Source organism: Corythoichthys intestinalis, chromosome 17 (genome assembly GCF_030265065.1).
Source record: "Corythoichthys intestinalis isolate RoL2023-P3 chromosome 17, ASM3026506v1, whole genome shotgun sequence".
NCBI classification, from domain to species: Eukaryota; Metazoa; Chordata; class Actinopteri; order Syngnathiformes; family Syngnathidae; genus Corythoichthys; species Corythoichthys intestinalis.
The window spans coordinates 2,307,387-2,323,208 of record NC_080411.1 but is presented as its reverse complement, the minus strand read 5'-3'; the positions used below and the strand labels follow the sequence as shown (position 1 = coordinate 2,323,208).

Genomic DNA, 15,822 nt, shown 5'->3' with positions numbered 1-15,822 from the left:
TGCTTTGTATCAAGCAGGGAAAGGATACAAAACCATCTCTAAATGTCTGGATGTTCATCCATCGACAGTCAGAGAAGTTGTCTACAAGCGGAGAGGGTTATGCCCTATTGCTTCTCTCCCAAGGAGTGGCCGTCCACCAAAGATGACACTAGTTGAGCGCAGAATACTCAGAGAGGTAAAAAACGAACCCTAGAGTGTCTGCTAAAGACTTACAGAAATCATTGGCATAGTCCAATATCACACATCAACTATTTGTAAAACTAAGGCCAAGAATGGTGTTCATGGGAGGACTCCACGGAGGAAGCCACTGCTGTCTAAAAAACAACAACATTGTTGTTCATTTAATGTTCGCAAAAAGGCAGTTGGATACTCCACAGAAGTTTGGCAAAATATTTTGTGGACTGATGAAACCAAAGTTATGAAGTCTGAAGGCCACCAACAAATTTTGCAGCATAATGTAGGGCCCAGTGTGAGAAAGCTGGGCCTCCCTCAGAGGCAGGCCCGGAGTGACTAATTGTGAGCTTCTGGACGATTCCAGAAGGGCCGGCCGGCCAGATGGGCCGGTCCGGGTTTTATTTAAAAAAAAAAAAAAAAAAAATTACACTGTTATCATTTTTTGTTTGGTATTTATTTGTGACAGTGTCACTGAGTATAACTTACATTCTGTTACCGCTGTCCCTGTGGGCCGTCTTAAAAAAAAAAAAAAAAAAAAAACAGTATTTTTTTCCCAGACTCATCCTCACGTGTGCAGACGAAAAATACAGCATGCAGCTCCGCCCCCTAATTGTAGTCTGTATTGAGCCAAATTAGCTGCTAACTCGGTGCTCGGATGGATAAAAAGAGCAAGGGTGGCGCTGAAAAATAAGAATTAAAAAGAAAAGCACTCGTGAAAGAATCGGCAAAATGCGCAAAAATAGCTAATTTTTTTCATGCAACGACCTTGCTGCCTCAAACTACAGAGGATTACAACGAAAGTGGTAAGGCCAGATGGCGAATAAAATGCAACTTGCACCGTGTGATACGACAATATGTAATTGTGGAAACTTTGGCTTCTTGTAGCACCTCACAAGGGATATGTAGCAGCAAGCATTAGCCATAATGAACACACCACAGGTGCAGAGCTGGAAGGTAAGATTGCCATGTCGTTCAGCGAGTTAACATTAGAATTAATATAATCGATTACGTGGCGTTTTTAAAGTGGAAATGGAAAATGGATAATAGTATCATTGGAAGTTGTTACAATGTGCAATACGTATTCTTTATTTTTCATATTGTTATGTTGCTATGTTTGTTTTATCTGTAAGCACTCATTTTGTTAATATTTGATGTTGCAGAAAAGGTCTTATTGATTCATTTATTTTAGGGCTGTCAAAATTATCGGGTTAACGGGCGGTAATTAATTTTTTAAATGAATCACGTTAAAATATTTGACGCAATTAATACACATGCCCTGCTCAGACAGATTTAAATGACAGTACAATGACATGCCCACTTGTTAATTGTGTTTTATGGAGTTTTGCCGCCCTCTGCTGGCGCTTGGGTGTGACTGATTTTATAGGCTTCAGCACCCATGAGCATTGTGTAAGTAATTATTGACATCAACAATGGCGGGCTACTAGTTTATTTTTTGATTGAAAATTTTACAAATTTTATTAAAACGAAAACATTAAGAGGGGTTTTAATATAAAATTTCTATAACTTTAACTTTAACTAACATTTATCTTTTAAGAACTACAAGTCTTTCTATCCATGGATCGCTTTAACAGAATGTTCATAATGTTAATGCCATCTTGTTGATTTATTGTTATAATAAACAAATACAGTCCTTATGTACCTTATGTTGAATGTTTATATCCATCTTGTGTCTTATCTTTCCATTCCAACAATAATTTACAGAAAAATATGGCATATTTTATAGATGGTTTGAATTGCGATTAATTACGATTAATTTTTAAGCTGTAATTAACTTGATCAAAAATTTTAATCGTTTGACTGGCCTAATTTATTTTTCAAATGTATCATTTAATATAGTTTTTTTTTTTTTTAAATCCATTTTTAAATTTGTTCAAAATATGTTGTGTTGCACTTGTTAAAATAGAGCCACCTTGTTAAACAACCATTACCTGCACTGAATTGGAATACACAGAATTACAGTACACGGCTTTAGAGAACACTGAACTTAACACATGTATGCATAATGACATAATTTTAAATGAGTGGGCCGGTCTGAGGCATGAAATTCCAGGGCCGAAAATGAGTCCCACTCCGGCCCTGCTCAGAGGTCATGGGTCTTCCAGCAGGACAATGACCCAAAACACACTTCAAAAATCACTAGAAAATGGTTCGAGAAGAAAGCACTGGAGACTTCTTAAGTGGCCAGCAATGAGTCCAGACCTGAATCTTATGGAAAACCTGTGGAGAGATCTGAAAATGGCACCCTTTAAATCTCAGAGACTTGGAGCAGTTGGCCAAAGAAGAATGGTCTAAAATTCCAGCAGAAACTCATTGATGGATACCAGAAGCGATTGTTCGCAGTTATTTCGTCTAAAGGTTGTGCTACCAAGTATTAGGCGGAGGGTGCCAATACTTTTGTGAGGCCCATTTTTGGAGTTTTGTGTAAAATGATTAAAAAAAAAAATTCCAATTCTCTTTTGTGTTTTTTAATTGCAAGCAAAATAAATGAAGATAATACTACCAAAGCATTTGTAATTGCAGTCATTTTCTGGGAGAGATTGTGCATTATCTGACAGAATTGCAGAGGTGCCAATACTTTTGGCCAGCACCGTATGTTACAAGGAATGGTTGAGAATCCAACATCAGAATTAATGTACATCTTCTAATAGCCAGGTTGAAGTGCAAGGCGCTCTTCGCAGGGCTGGCCCAGCCTATACACAGACGATGCAGCTGCTTAGGGCCCCTGACCACTAGGGGGCCCCCAATCTGGTAACCTCATTTTTAGGGCTGCAGCAATCGAATATTTTAGTAATCGAGTAATTGACTGAAAATTCTATCGATTAATCGAGTAATCGAATAAAACAAATATATTTTTAGGTGAAGAGCAATTATAAATACACATGAGAAAACAAGACATTTCATCTAATCTTGATCCATTTTCAGTCAATCAATGTCTTTATTTTCGATGTATATTGTTGAAAACAGCCAACAATTGCATCTCAGATGTAACTAGAATAAAAAAAGACTAATTCACTGCTTTCACTCAAAAAACTTTTAGATCTTGTTAAAAAAAAAAAAATTATATATATATATATATATATATATCTTACCTAAAAATGCCGTTACGCTTGATAACACACATCACTTAAAAGTTAGGATTTTTTTCCCCACGTGTTTCAATTGAATTTCTATTTGTGTCAGGCCATTTATAAGTTCTAGTTAAGTTTTAAGTTAGTCTAAACTGTAAGTCCTGATAGGATTTTGAGTTTTTGCAGTGTTCAAAATAAATGTATGATACAGGCTGTTTTGGAGCACATTAGGGACTAGTGCTACTTGGTGTTTAGCAATGACTACTGAGCTAAAATTGATAGTTAGCATTATTGAGTTTTTATTTTACACCCTCATCACTCCACAATGCTATGTTATGTTAAAGCCTGTATGTAAGACACGTTAGCCACGCATCGACAGTGGTCATAATTAATAGAAACCTAGCCCTCCGCAGGGCTAACGTTACGTGAGTTTGTGACAGTAACGTTAATCTTATTAGCGCTTAGTGCTCTTTATTAGCGCTTAGCGCTCTACTGCTTTAAGATGGCGGCGGTTTACTAACGCTGCCCAGACGCGGCCGAGTCTGTCATTTCGCATCTAGTTCAACATACATGTGATCTCTATGAGACGCATCAGACGCTACCTGCTACCAACTAGCATCGTGCGGGCAAGTATTTAGCAACGTCGGCGTCGTGTGTAGCGGCTGTCTGCTGCATTAAGTTTTGTTGTTGTTGTTTTTTTGCTTCGTCCTCTACGCACGTAACATCGGCGCGTTGTCCCGCATTAAAAGTAGTCCGAGCAAAACGTGATGCTTAGAGCTGTCAAAATAAATGAATACTCGAGGTGAATAAAATTACTCGGATCAGTTTTTAAACTCGAGTTGCTCGAGTATTCGTTTCAGCTCTACTCATTTTACAGTATACGTTGTTGATAGAGCATCATGAATAATGTGGCGCGCATTGCCGTTTATCCATGCAAACGTCCATTTTCTTGTCATTACATGTCATTTGGGGTGAGAAGTTTGAAGTATGCAGTGCAACAAAATATGATTAATATACAAAATATGGACATATGGAATGGATTGCATGTATGGGTTTCACAGTACACTGTGACGAAATGGTTGGCCAAAAATATGGGCCCCATGGCATTATTTTGCTTAGGGCCCCCAAATGGCCTGGGCCGGCCCTGGCTCTTTGTATGGGCAGTTAAAAACAACAACCAAATAAACAAAACCTCATTGCTTTGAGAATGTACTTGACGTAATGCTGTGTTATTGTATCTCCTTGGGAAATAAAACTAAGACAAAAGCCAAATTCAGTCTACACAAATGTAACATACATGTGAAAATAAGGTATAAAAAGCTGCATATGAACATAATATAAAAAAGAACCACAACTTTTCAAGATGAATACTTGCAAATGGAAAAGACCGAATTGTGTTTTTAATGCTTCTGTTACAACGTGTGGGAAAACACAAAATCAAAGGATGCCATATAACTTCATACATTTTGTATGAGTAGAGTTCTTCTGCTCCCACTGTTACCTCCAGATTCAATATCCACTGTGTGGAATGCTGGGCAAAGGCCACCCTACTTTCCGTTGGTATCACTTGTAGGAAATGTCAATGTCTGATTCCATCCTTACAGTCATGCTTGATCTTCACAATATTATTGCCACAGTTCATAAAAGACAGTCTTGAGGACCAACAATCCTAAGACCCCCCCCACCCCTAAAATGAAGCAAGTAACTTTCAAGTCATCTTCAAAGGCATGACTAGCTGGCTTTACAAGAGGAAGGTGTAGAAGGGGCAGAAAAGAAGGACTGATGGCGAAGACACTCATGTTTTCTCAGCAGACCTGTAAAAAAATGCAAATTAAGAACCATTACATAAAGAATTTATGTTAATGCCCCATCGCCGATCCCGGCACCGAGGACCTCCACCCGAGCGCACCCACTCACATATAGCCATGCTCGAATATCACCAAACATGCGATAGCCACGCAGACAAGTGGAGATGCCGTGCGGGCCACAGCCCCTCCCCAGATGGACGGAAGGGGGCGAGGGGGCCAGCGCAGCCCATCCCTTCTCCCGCAGCCCAGCAAAGGGGCCATCGTCACCCACCCAGGGATCCAGGGTGGTTCCCCAGGCCCCCCCGTACCCTCATCAACCGGCCTTCAGGGATGGGAAGAAGGGACGCACCACCTGCCCCCACCCGCCCACACGGCCCACGTGCAACAGTATAAGCCCCTAAGCCACCACGGCACATCGCGGGACCCCCAACAACCCACCAAGCCCAGGGCAGGGTCCCCCGAAGGAGCACGCGACACCCAGCCAACACACCGGCGTCCAGCTAGCAACCCGCGCCGGGCGGATACCCAGGCAGAGAAGAGAAGGGAAGGCGGAAGCAGGAGAATGCCGAAGAGCTGGATCGGGGCGACGCGAGACCAGCACCCCCCCCCCCCCCCCCCCTTTCTGCGGCCGGCAGCACAGGCAGAAAGGAACGCCACGCCATAGAGAAAAAGTGTGGGACCCACCAACCACCCTACTAATGTGGCAGGTCCCTGACTGGCAACCATTACCCAGTACCGTGATGGGATTTTGTGGGGAGGGTAGTGCAATGTATGCATTTAAATAGGAGAGCTCAGCTTGGGGCAAGGGGACCGCTGCATGGAATTTTTACCGTCCCACCGCCCTTTGCTGGAGCTCCCCCACGGAGTATGATGTGTGTGGTGCGTTAAAAGAGGTGCAGGAATGGCGAGGCCTGCCGAGAGGAGGTAACCGTAATGTCACCCCCCCAACAGGTCCCATCCATCCCACAACTTTGGTGTGTGATGCATTAAAATCAATTGGCAGCCGGGCAGGGACTGTATGGCCCCCTCCCGACTCTCCCCAGAGGAATGAATGAGTATGTAGGTGCCAGGGTAAGAGGTATTTACAGTGCAAAGTGAGGAGTGCCCGAATTAAGAGGCAGGCTCCCGCAGGCATGGCCCGGTCCACCAGAACCACCGGCTGCAGGGCAGGGGAAGCACCAGGGCCCCGACCAATCCCTGCCCCAGACCACCCACATCCGCCCACCACTCCCCCCACCTCCCGAGCACCCACCCCGCATCCCGGACAGGCGCCACACCAAGCGCCAGCGACCAGGGGATATCCAACCCACCGGCCGGGGACAACAAGCCCCAACCCAGCCCCCATGGGGGATGACGTGGCTCAGTGGTTGCCTGGCACGGCCAGACTGTTCTCCCTGTATTTTTCAAACACTGAGAGAAAAGTCTGGGAACCATCCCATTGACGGCCTCTCGAGCAGGTACAAAATCAATGGACAAATCAGATTCGTTTATTTGCGTGACGTGTTCTTAACGAGCAACGTCACTCTTGCGCGTCGGAAGTCGTCTTCACAACAACACAGACGGTGAACAGGAGAGCCGAGAATATGTTCCAATCCATGGTAAAATCAGTTTTAAATTACCAAAAACACATCGACACGAGTCATTGACAACAGTCTGTCTCGTGCTAGCCATGTCGAATAAACTCCGCTCTCCTCGTATGTTTCCTTTCGCGCGCAAGTCCCTCGTCCTGCCCTCGTCGTTTTACTAACGTCACGTGTGCCCGTCGCTGATTGGTCCACTCCGCTGTCTGTTTGCTGTGGCTTGCGCCGCCCTGGAAATTGTATCCGCTGAATGGTGGCCAGACTCAATTGCTGGAACAGCGGTGAGTCTGGTGTACCAGGCAAGCTCAGTGGTAGTGTAGTCGTTCCCCAGAGGTTGTGGGTTCGATTCTCCCCCCGATGAACTCGTCTAAGTATCCTTGAGCAAGATTCTGAACCCCTCGTTGCTCCTGGTGCTGCGTCACCAGTAGGTAGATGAGGAGACCGTGTAAAGCGCTTTGAGGGCCTTAAAAAAGGTGAAAAGGCACTTTACAAGTGTAACACCATTTACTATGGGCTCCAGGAGGCCCTGCCGACGACCCCGCCGACAGAAGGGCAGCAGCAGCCACCGCAGTCCCGGAGAAACGGAAAGGGCCAGACACAGACCAAGGGGACAGCGGCACAACCCCACCCCACCCCTGGGCCAGGACGGGTGCACAGTATGACATCAGGGAACACCTCCCTGGTATCCTGTACGAGGGGATGCGGCTCAGAGCGGGCTGACCCACGCGGCACCCCCACGTGCCCGCGGGTCCACCACATGCCCGACGGGACCCACGCATGACCAGACCCACCCAAGCAGAGAACCCCGGCACCGAGACCAGCGACGAGGCAGAACAGAACAGGATGCAAACAAACCCCACCCAGCACCTGTGAAGCTGACAGAAGTCGAGATTGATCAAAGACCCATAGATGTTTGCCGAGGACTAGTGAAGTGTATTATTCAAACATAGTTCCTTAATTCTTCAGAATCTGATTATTTAGGATGATGGATGCAATTATAACAGTATTTTATGTTTTAGTATTAAAACAAATTAAACTGGTTAGACCCAATGTTAAACACTGGGTATCGCCTATTTTTCAGGTACGTGGTATCATTCTAAAGCACATTCAAGTACCAATTTTACCTTGCTAGTTAGTTTATTTATGAAAGCTGTAGATTTCATGCAAAGCTTCACATTAAAAAGACAGGAGTGATGTAGTATGCTTCTCCTTCAAAGATCTCTACAATGAAAATGAATACTAACTAGAGATGTCCCGATCGATCGGGAGCATCCGATTTTCAAAGTATCGGAATCGGCAAAAAAATATCGGCCATGCCTTTTTTTAATATATATTTTTTAATGAAATCGTTTTCTAATTGTATTTAATATTAAAGACATAACATGTTACACTCATCCAGAGTCTTTAGTTTAGGCTTAAGGTAGGGTTATCAAATTAATCCCGATAACGGCGGTAATTAATTTTTTCGGTAATTAATTTTTTAAAAAATGTATCACGTTAAAATATTTAACACAATTAATGCATGCGCTGCACGACCCACTCACGCATTGTCGCGCTCAATCTGTAATGGCGCCGTTTTACTTATATAGAGAGAAAAAAGGCAGCTTAAAACGAGTAGAGTGAATTTTGGCAGCCTTTGGAGCCTTTTTTTAATTGGCTAAAGCCTTACAATCCCTCTCCCTACGATTAGAAATATCATGGGAAGCAATGTGGGGGAGCAAGGTAGCAATTGATCATTTTCTTAACACCTTATGTCATTTCCCAATGCAGAGAAGATATATCAATTGGTAGCACTACTCACAATCATGGTTCCACTTCCCATCATGCATTTGGGCATGGCTACAGTATAATTTACCGAAAGCTCAACAAATACACTAGATGGCAATATTTAGTCACAATACACAAAGTCACAAGTCTTTCTATCCGTGGATCCCTCTCACAGAAAGAATGTTAATAATGTAAATGCCATCTTGAGGATTTATTGTCATAATAAACAAATACAGTACTTATGTACTGTATGTTGAATGTTTATTAGGGGTGTCAAACGATTAAAATTTTTAATCGAGTTAACTACAGCTTAAAAATGAATTAATCGCAATTAATCGCAATTCGAACCATCAGTGAAATATGCCATATTTTTCTGTAAATTATTGTTGGAATGGAAAGATAAGACACAAGATGGATATATACATTCAACATACGGTACATAAGTAATGTATTTCTTTATTATAACAATAAGTCAACAAGATGGCATTACCATTATTAACATTCTGTTAAAGCGATCCATGGATAGAAAGACTTGTAGTTCTTAAAAGATAAATTTTAGTACAAGTTATAGAAATTTTATACTAAAACCCCTCTTCATGTTTTCGTTTGAATAAAATTTGTAAAATTTTCAATCAAAAAATAAACTAGTAGCCCGCCATTGTTGATGTCAATGCTCATGGGTGCTTAAGTCTATAAAATCACTCGCACCCAAGCGCCAGCAGAGGGCGGCAAAACTCCGAAAAACATAAGTACAGCTTTCACTGTGCTGTCATTTTAATCTGTTTGAGCAGGGCATTTGTGCGTTAATTGCGTCAAATATTTTAACGGGATTAATTTAAAAAATTAATTACCGCTCGTTAACGCGATAATTTTGACAGCCCTAATGTATATATATGTCCAAGTTGTATTCATTTTTTTCTTAATGCATTCCCAAAATGTATATGATCGGGAAAAATTATCGGGATTGATTGGAATTGAATTGGGAGCAAAAAAACGCAATCGGATCGGGAAATATCGGGATCGGCAGATACTCAAACTAAAACGATCAGGATCGGATCGGGAGCAAAAAAACATGATCGGAACAACCCTAATATTAACCCCTAAATGCTTCTCACCTTCTGGTCGGACATGATGCCATTAGCTTGCATTTGAGTTGGGTGCCCACCGAGTAGCCCGCCTCCTGGCCGATCGTGTTCGCAGAAGATTGTTCCGTTGATGTAATGAAAGCGATCGCCGGGCACCAGGCGGTTCCGACAGGTTGCACAAATGAAACACTGACACATCAAAGACTTGTTAATTATTTAACTGAAAATATTCAGCACAATGATTGAAGCTTGAGATGGAATATTCCAAAAATCAGTTTCATAATCACACTCACCTTCAGGTGGTAAACATTCCCTTGTGTCCGCATCACCATCTCGCTAGCCGGGATGGACTGTCCGCACGCGCTGCAAGCTCCGCTGTGTCCAAATAGCCTGAGGAAGAGCACGAATAAAACTAAACATTAAAAGCTGTAAAGCTACTTGGATAGATTCTAAAGCTAATGGACCAACAATGGTGTACTACAGAGTTGTTTTTGTCAACGATGACGATAACGAAAATATTTAGTCAACGAACGCTTTTTCACGTCACGATGACGACACGATAACGAGCTAAAAATGTGTTTTGGGAGCATAAGGGGCGGTTTACATGGTGACTCTCCGAGAATACGAAAAATTTCAAATTTGCATTCATATGGGCCCGTCTCCATTCGAACAATGTCGAAATTCCGCATTAAAACGATGTAGTATTCATGCCAGGCCCTAGGGGGCAGTGCAGATTTACAAGGCGACAGCGAATGATGCACTTTGACCCCAACAAGCTCCTCAGCCCCGCAAAAAAAATATCCCCGACCACTTGAAGCAATGGCATTTTTCTTTTGTTCAAAAAGGCACAAAAATGGAAACATTCAACATATTTAATTCAAAAATATTATTAAAACTAGAGATGTCCCAATCGATTGGCATCCCGATCGATCGGGTCCGATCACGTCATTTTCAAAGTATCGGAATCGGCAAAAAAATATCGGACATGCCTTTTTTTAATATTTATATATTTTTTAATTAAATCGTTTTCTAATTGTATTTAACGTTACAGCCATAATATGTTACACCCATCCAGAGTCTTTAGTTTAGGCTTAAGGTAGGGTTATCAAATTTATCCCGTTAGTTTTTAAAAATTTTATCACGTTAAAATATTTAACGCAATTAAAGCATGTGCTGCACGACCCACTCACGCATTGTCGCGTTCAATCTGTAATGGCGCCGTTTTACCTATATATAGAGCTAAAAGGCAGCGTAAAATAAGTAGAGTAAATTTTGGCAGCCTTTGGAGCATTTTTTTAATTGGCTAAAGCCTTACAATCACTCTCCCTACAATTAGAAATATAGTGGGAAACAATGTGGGGAAGAAAGGTAGTGATTGATCTTTTTCTTAAGTCTCTATGTTATTTCCCAACGCAGAGAAGATATATCAATTGGTACCACCACGCACAGTCATGGTTGCACTTCCCATCAGGCATTTGGGCAGAAGTTAAATGGCTACAGTATCATTTACTGAAAGCTCAACAAATACACTAGATGGCAATATTTAGTCACAATATACAAAGTCACGCTTGTTATTAAGAATAACAAGTCTTTCTATCCGTGGATCCCTCTCACAGAAAGAATGTTAATAATGTAAATGCCATCTTGAGGATTTATTGCCATAATAAACAAATACAGTACTTATGTACTATATGTTGAATGTATATATTTGTCCAAATTTTATTCATTTTTTTCTTAATGCATTGCCAAAATGTATATGATCGGGAAAAATTATCGGGAATGATTGGAATTGAATCGGGAGCAAAAAAAAAGCAATCGGATGGGGAGATATCGGGATCGGCAGATTCTCAAACTAAAACGATCGGGATCGGATTGGGAGCAAAAAAACATGATCGGAACAACCCTAATTAAAACAGTAAATTAAAGCTGACATTTTGCCGTATTTGCTGTTTTTAATGTTTGGTAGCACCGCTGCGCACGCCCAATGTGACGTGTACGAGTGCCGACGTTATCGGCGCGGTCTGGCGCCGCGGGAGCTTTTGATATGCATGCGAAGCAAGCCCCCCTCAATCCCCCGCAATAGGATTCTTCCACTTTGGAGGCAGGATTCAGAATTTTTCATCTTCGCCAACACCATATGCACACGAGGCGATTCCGCTACTCAGTCATTGCGTCTTTGTGTCGCAGAGTCGCCATGTAACCTGCCCCTAAAACATAACGAGCCGACTGCTGCTTTTCGAGACGCAAATGCGCAACAGTTTCTGTCACATGTTCACATTGTCTGACATTTTATGTGTAGTTAGCCCGCATCTTAACAGTGTCTGGTTGTGTCACTTAAAACTAGTTACTGGACTTTACATGACCGCAATTAAAAATTGTCAAACCATTAAATTGGTGCTATGATTCATGGGGATTGAAAAAATTACAAATTTTACAGGTTATCTAAAAAGAAGACTGTTAATTCCGCTCATATTTTCTCTCCTGTATCAATGTCTGATATCAAATTGGTCATGTCAGATCATAACACAGTGTACAGAATAGTGTGTAAATCATTTTCTGCCAAGCATGAGGTGCACTCACCTGATGTAGTCGTTCCTGCAGAGGATCATGCCTCCTTTGCTGTAGCAGGTGCTGCTGTACTCGCCCAGCTGAGCATGGCAGCAGGAGCACTTGAGGCAGCGCGTGTGCCAGTATTGCTCCATGGAGAAGAGCAGGAAGCGGTCCGCGATTCGACCCCCGCATCCGGCACACGACCGACTTGCTGTCCCCCCCATCACGGCCACGGTGGGCGCCTCCACCCTGCTGTTCACCATCACAACTATAGAGAACAGGAGAAATGTCAAGTTCTAAGTAGGAAATCCTGCAATCCATGTCTGTGTGACAGTTTATTTCTTAAAAAAGTCAGTACAGTCACTGCCCTTGGCGCTTTAATGAGAGAATTTTGTCGACTAGTTAAATGAGTACGGTACTGAGTGCAGATCTCAGTCAACCTTGAAGGAGATGGTACTGTTTCTTGTAGGCAATGTCTAACTGTTTGCATTACTCTAACACAAGTAATATAATCAATCGGGGAATAGTATCATTTCTCATATTTACTGTAGGACTGTTTGTATTACTCTAACACACCAAATATAAAATAAATAGCGCTTATACCGTAGTTTAATGAAAAGAAGCAGAATATAGGGCATAAAAGATACACAACGCCATCTTATCATAGAAGCCCAACGTGTAGGTCATCAGCAAGATTGACGCACCAACTCTCGCAATCAGTTCTCCCGGGCACTCCAGGACAAAGAGCAGGGCGTTCTGTCCTAAAACAAGTAGCATTGGAGAACAGTGTTTTCAGTAACTGTAATATGATTACTTTCGTTCAGTAACGAGTAGGGTTATGCCGATCATGTTTTTTTGCTCCCGATCCGATCCCGATCGTTTTAGTTTGAGTATCTGCCGAGCCCGATATTTCCCGAATCGATGGCTTTTTTTTTTTTTGCTCACAATTCAATTCCAATCATTCCCGATAATTTTTCCCGATCATATACATTTTGGCAATGCAATAAGAAAAAAATGAATAAAACTCGGACAAATATATACATTCAACATACAGTACATAAGTACTGTATTTGTTTATTATGAGAAAAAATCCTCAAGATGGCATTTACATTATTAACATTCTTTCTGTGAGAGGGATCCACGGATTGAAAGACTTGTGACTTTGTATATTGTGACTAAATATTGCCATCTAGTGTATTTGTTGAGCTTTCAGTAAATGATACTTAGCCATGCCCCAATGCATGATGGGAAGTGAAACCATGACTGTGCGTAGTGATACCAATTCATATATCTTCTCTGCGTTGGGAAATAACATAAGGTGTTAAGAAAAAGATCAATTGCTACCTTGCTTCCCATGATATTTCTAATCGTAGGGAGAGGGATTGTAAGGCTTTAGCCAATTAATAAAAGGCGCCAAAGGCTGCCAAAATTCACTGTACTCATTTTACGCTGCCTTTTATCTCTCTGTTTAGGTAAAACGCCGCCATTGCAGATTGAGCGAAACAATGCGTGAGTGGGTCGTGCAGCGCATGCATTAATTGCGTTAAATATTTTAACATGATATATTTTTTTAAATTATTATAATATATAATATACATATATTGTATAATTGTATATAATATATATATATAATATAGTTATATTGAGACCAAATCTACGCCCTTTTCTTGCATTCTCATTATTTACATTTTTTTTTCTTTTTATTAAATTGTGTATAACTGAAATATATGTATATATCTACACCAGGGGTCATGAATTAAAAATCCTCTGGGTCCGAAATTAAAAAATTACTCGGGTCCGGAACTATTTTTACTGCTTCTTTTTTTTTTAAAATACAAACATATCTTTATGTGGCCATGCTGATAATTACAACATTCAAACATGTAAATAAAATATAAAAAAAATAATTTATAGTAAGTAATGAATAATATCTAATCATAATTAATTAGTAATAAATAATAAAGCGATCATATTGAGCCCTTAATTCCGCTATTTTTTGAGAACGGATGGCAGAGTTAATCGGGAAACTTTGCGGAAAAGCTGCGTGTTTCGTCTCATAGTGCCTTTTCAAATTGCGGCTTTTTACAAGCGTTGTTCGGCCATTCCTTACTACGCCGCGAAACATCTACACAATGCTCAGCGCGCTTGCGCTAGCATCCGCACGCATGCGCACATCGGTCAGAAGTGGCGAGTACTCACTCTTTTTGTTTTTATTTAGTTTTTTAGAACCTTTTCATTGCCTCAAAAATACTTTTTGCATGTATTACCCTCTCATACTTTTAACCATTGTGGTTTTGTGTGTTAGCTTTGAAGCAGTTGACCACATTAGTCATGTAGCGTATTTAAACCATCCTTAGTTGGTATAACTGCATTTAAGTATTTTCTTAAGGCATTTTAAGTACGTTCTGCCTGTATGCATCCAAACAACACAAGTTTAGCGCGCACGGTAGTAGTTTGGGTGTCAAATTCGACTAATGTAGCACGTTCCGCCGAGGTAGCAGATTTTGGCAGAACACTGTCTCTGAACAGATGAGGCTTAGTGGTCTTGTGCTGCCGCCAGGTAAAATGAACAAAAATGTGTTGGTCCACTCCTCCTTAAACACTCTGTTTTCTGCATCAATCTTGCATAGTTTTGAGCACGACATTTGCCGTACCTTTTCGCCTCTTCCTCCAACTTCATTCGGCTCAGTTTTTGGCTGTCACTCCGCGGAGTCTGGAAAGCGAGTGTGAGACATGCTGTTCTAAAAATAACTTTCAAATGCTTCACTCCCATTGGCTGGCTCACGCACGTTACCGCTAAGGTTTATTTTTGTTGCCCACCTCCGCTCTTCAAACCCGCGGGAAAAAAATGATTTTTGTTGTTGCAACGTGTATCAGTCCAGACAGCTTGAGATCCGGTCCAGACGGCTTGGGGGTCCGGAACCGGACCGAGGCCCGCGGTTCCGTGACCTCTGATCAACACGATATCCTGTGTTGAATCAACACACTATTATTACCAAGTTTTATTGTGTTTCATTGTGGCCATTATCATGGAGTTGAGGTGTTTTTAACCATAAGTTTTAAAAGGTTTTGACCAGTTGCATTTTGCGCACTGGTGTTTACTTTTTCCATAGTATCTCCTGCTGGTTGGTAACTAAAATAATAAGACAATACATAGCATGCTGATACTGCACTCTCTCACCAATATGTCATTTTTTAAGCTGGGATTTTCCCCCATAAAGTTAAAAAAATTAAATTAAATTGAAATAAAATATAAAGAATGAGAGAGAAGAAATTCATGGCAGTTTGGTGTTGATCATTTATCAAAACCAAGCAAACAGTCAAACATAATGAGTATAAATGAACTTACACAACTGGCCTCAAAAAAGACGCTGGAGAAAATGATGAAACGCTCGAGGCTTCTGTTTCTCTAACTTGCAGTCCACGAAAGAACGAAGATATTCAGACCAGAGTCATAAAAGCTCCTCGGCTGAGGTGACAGCAAGTCACTTTCACTCTTTATCTGTTTGCAGCCATCGATAATAAAGCGGTGCTCAAGTCGCGCGCTCTGTTGTCAAATACGTCATCGCTACTCGCACAGCCACCTACGTTTAAGGGGCGTGGATTTTGAGAACTCGGATGGCCGGTCGTTTGACAGTCGGTGATTGGACACACACAACAATCAATAATGAGGAACTTTGTCAGCCGTAATGAAATAACACTCTTTTTTTTCCCTCACTAAAGCAAACACTTATTTCTGGTCGTTAAATTGTATGATGTGGCTAGTTAA

The 15,822-nt window shown here is 41.5% G+C and overlaps 1 protein-coding gene across 1 annotated transcript; it reads right to left on the bottom strand.

The window, feature by feature from the left end:
• Positions 1-4,673: 4,673 nt before the first annotated feature.
• Positions 4,674-15,548, bottom strand: lmo4a (LIM domain only 4a). The gene is made up of 5 exons (XM_057819372.1): positions 15,403-15,548; positions 12,084-12,321; positions 9,797-9,893; positions 9,534-9,692; positions 4,674-5,077 (listed from the first exon to the last, which is right to left on the bottom strand). The coding sequence occupies exons 2-5, from the start codon at positions 12,314-12,316 to the stop codon at positions 5,069-5,071; spliced, it is 498 nt and encodes a 165-aa protein (XP_057675355.1). The 5' UTR covers positions 12,317-12,321; positions 15,403-15,548; the 3' UTR covers positions 4,674-5,068.
• Positions 15,549-15,822: the final 274 nt, after the last annotated feature.

Coding starts and splice junctions, on each gene's coding strand:
- lmo4a (XM_057819372.1), bottom strand. CDS start 12,316: ATGGTGAACAGCAGGGTGGAGGCGCCCACCGTGGCCGTGATGGGGGGG. Junction 9,894..12,083: donor TGCAGGAACGACTACATCAG/GTGAGTGCACCT, acceptor GCTCTTCCTCAG/GCTATTTGGACACAGCGGAG. Junction 9,693..9,796: donor GGAATGTTTACCACCTGAAG/GTGAGTGTGATT, acceptor TTGATGTGTCAG/TGTTTCATTTGTGCAACCTG.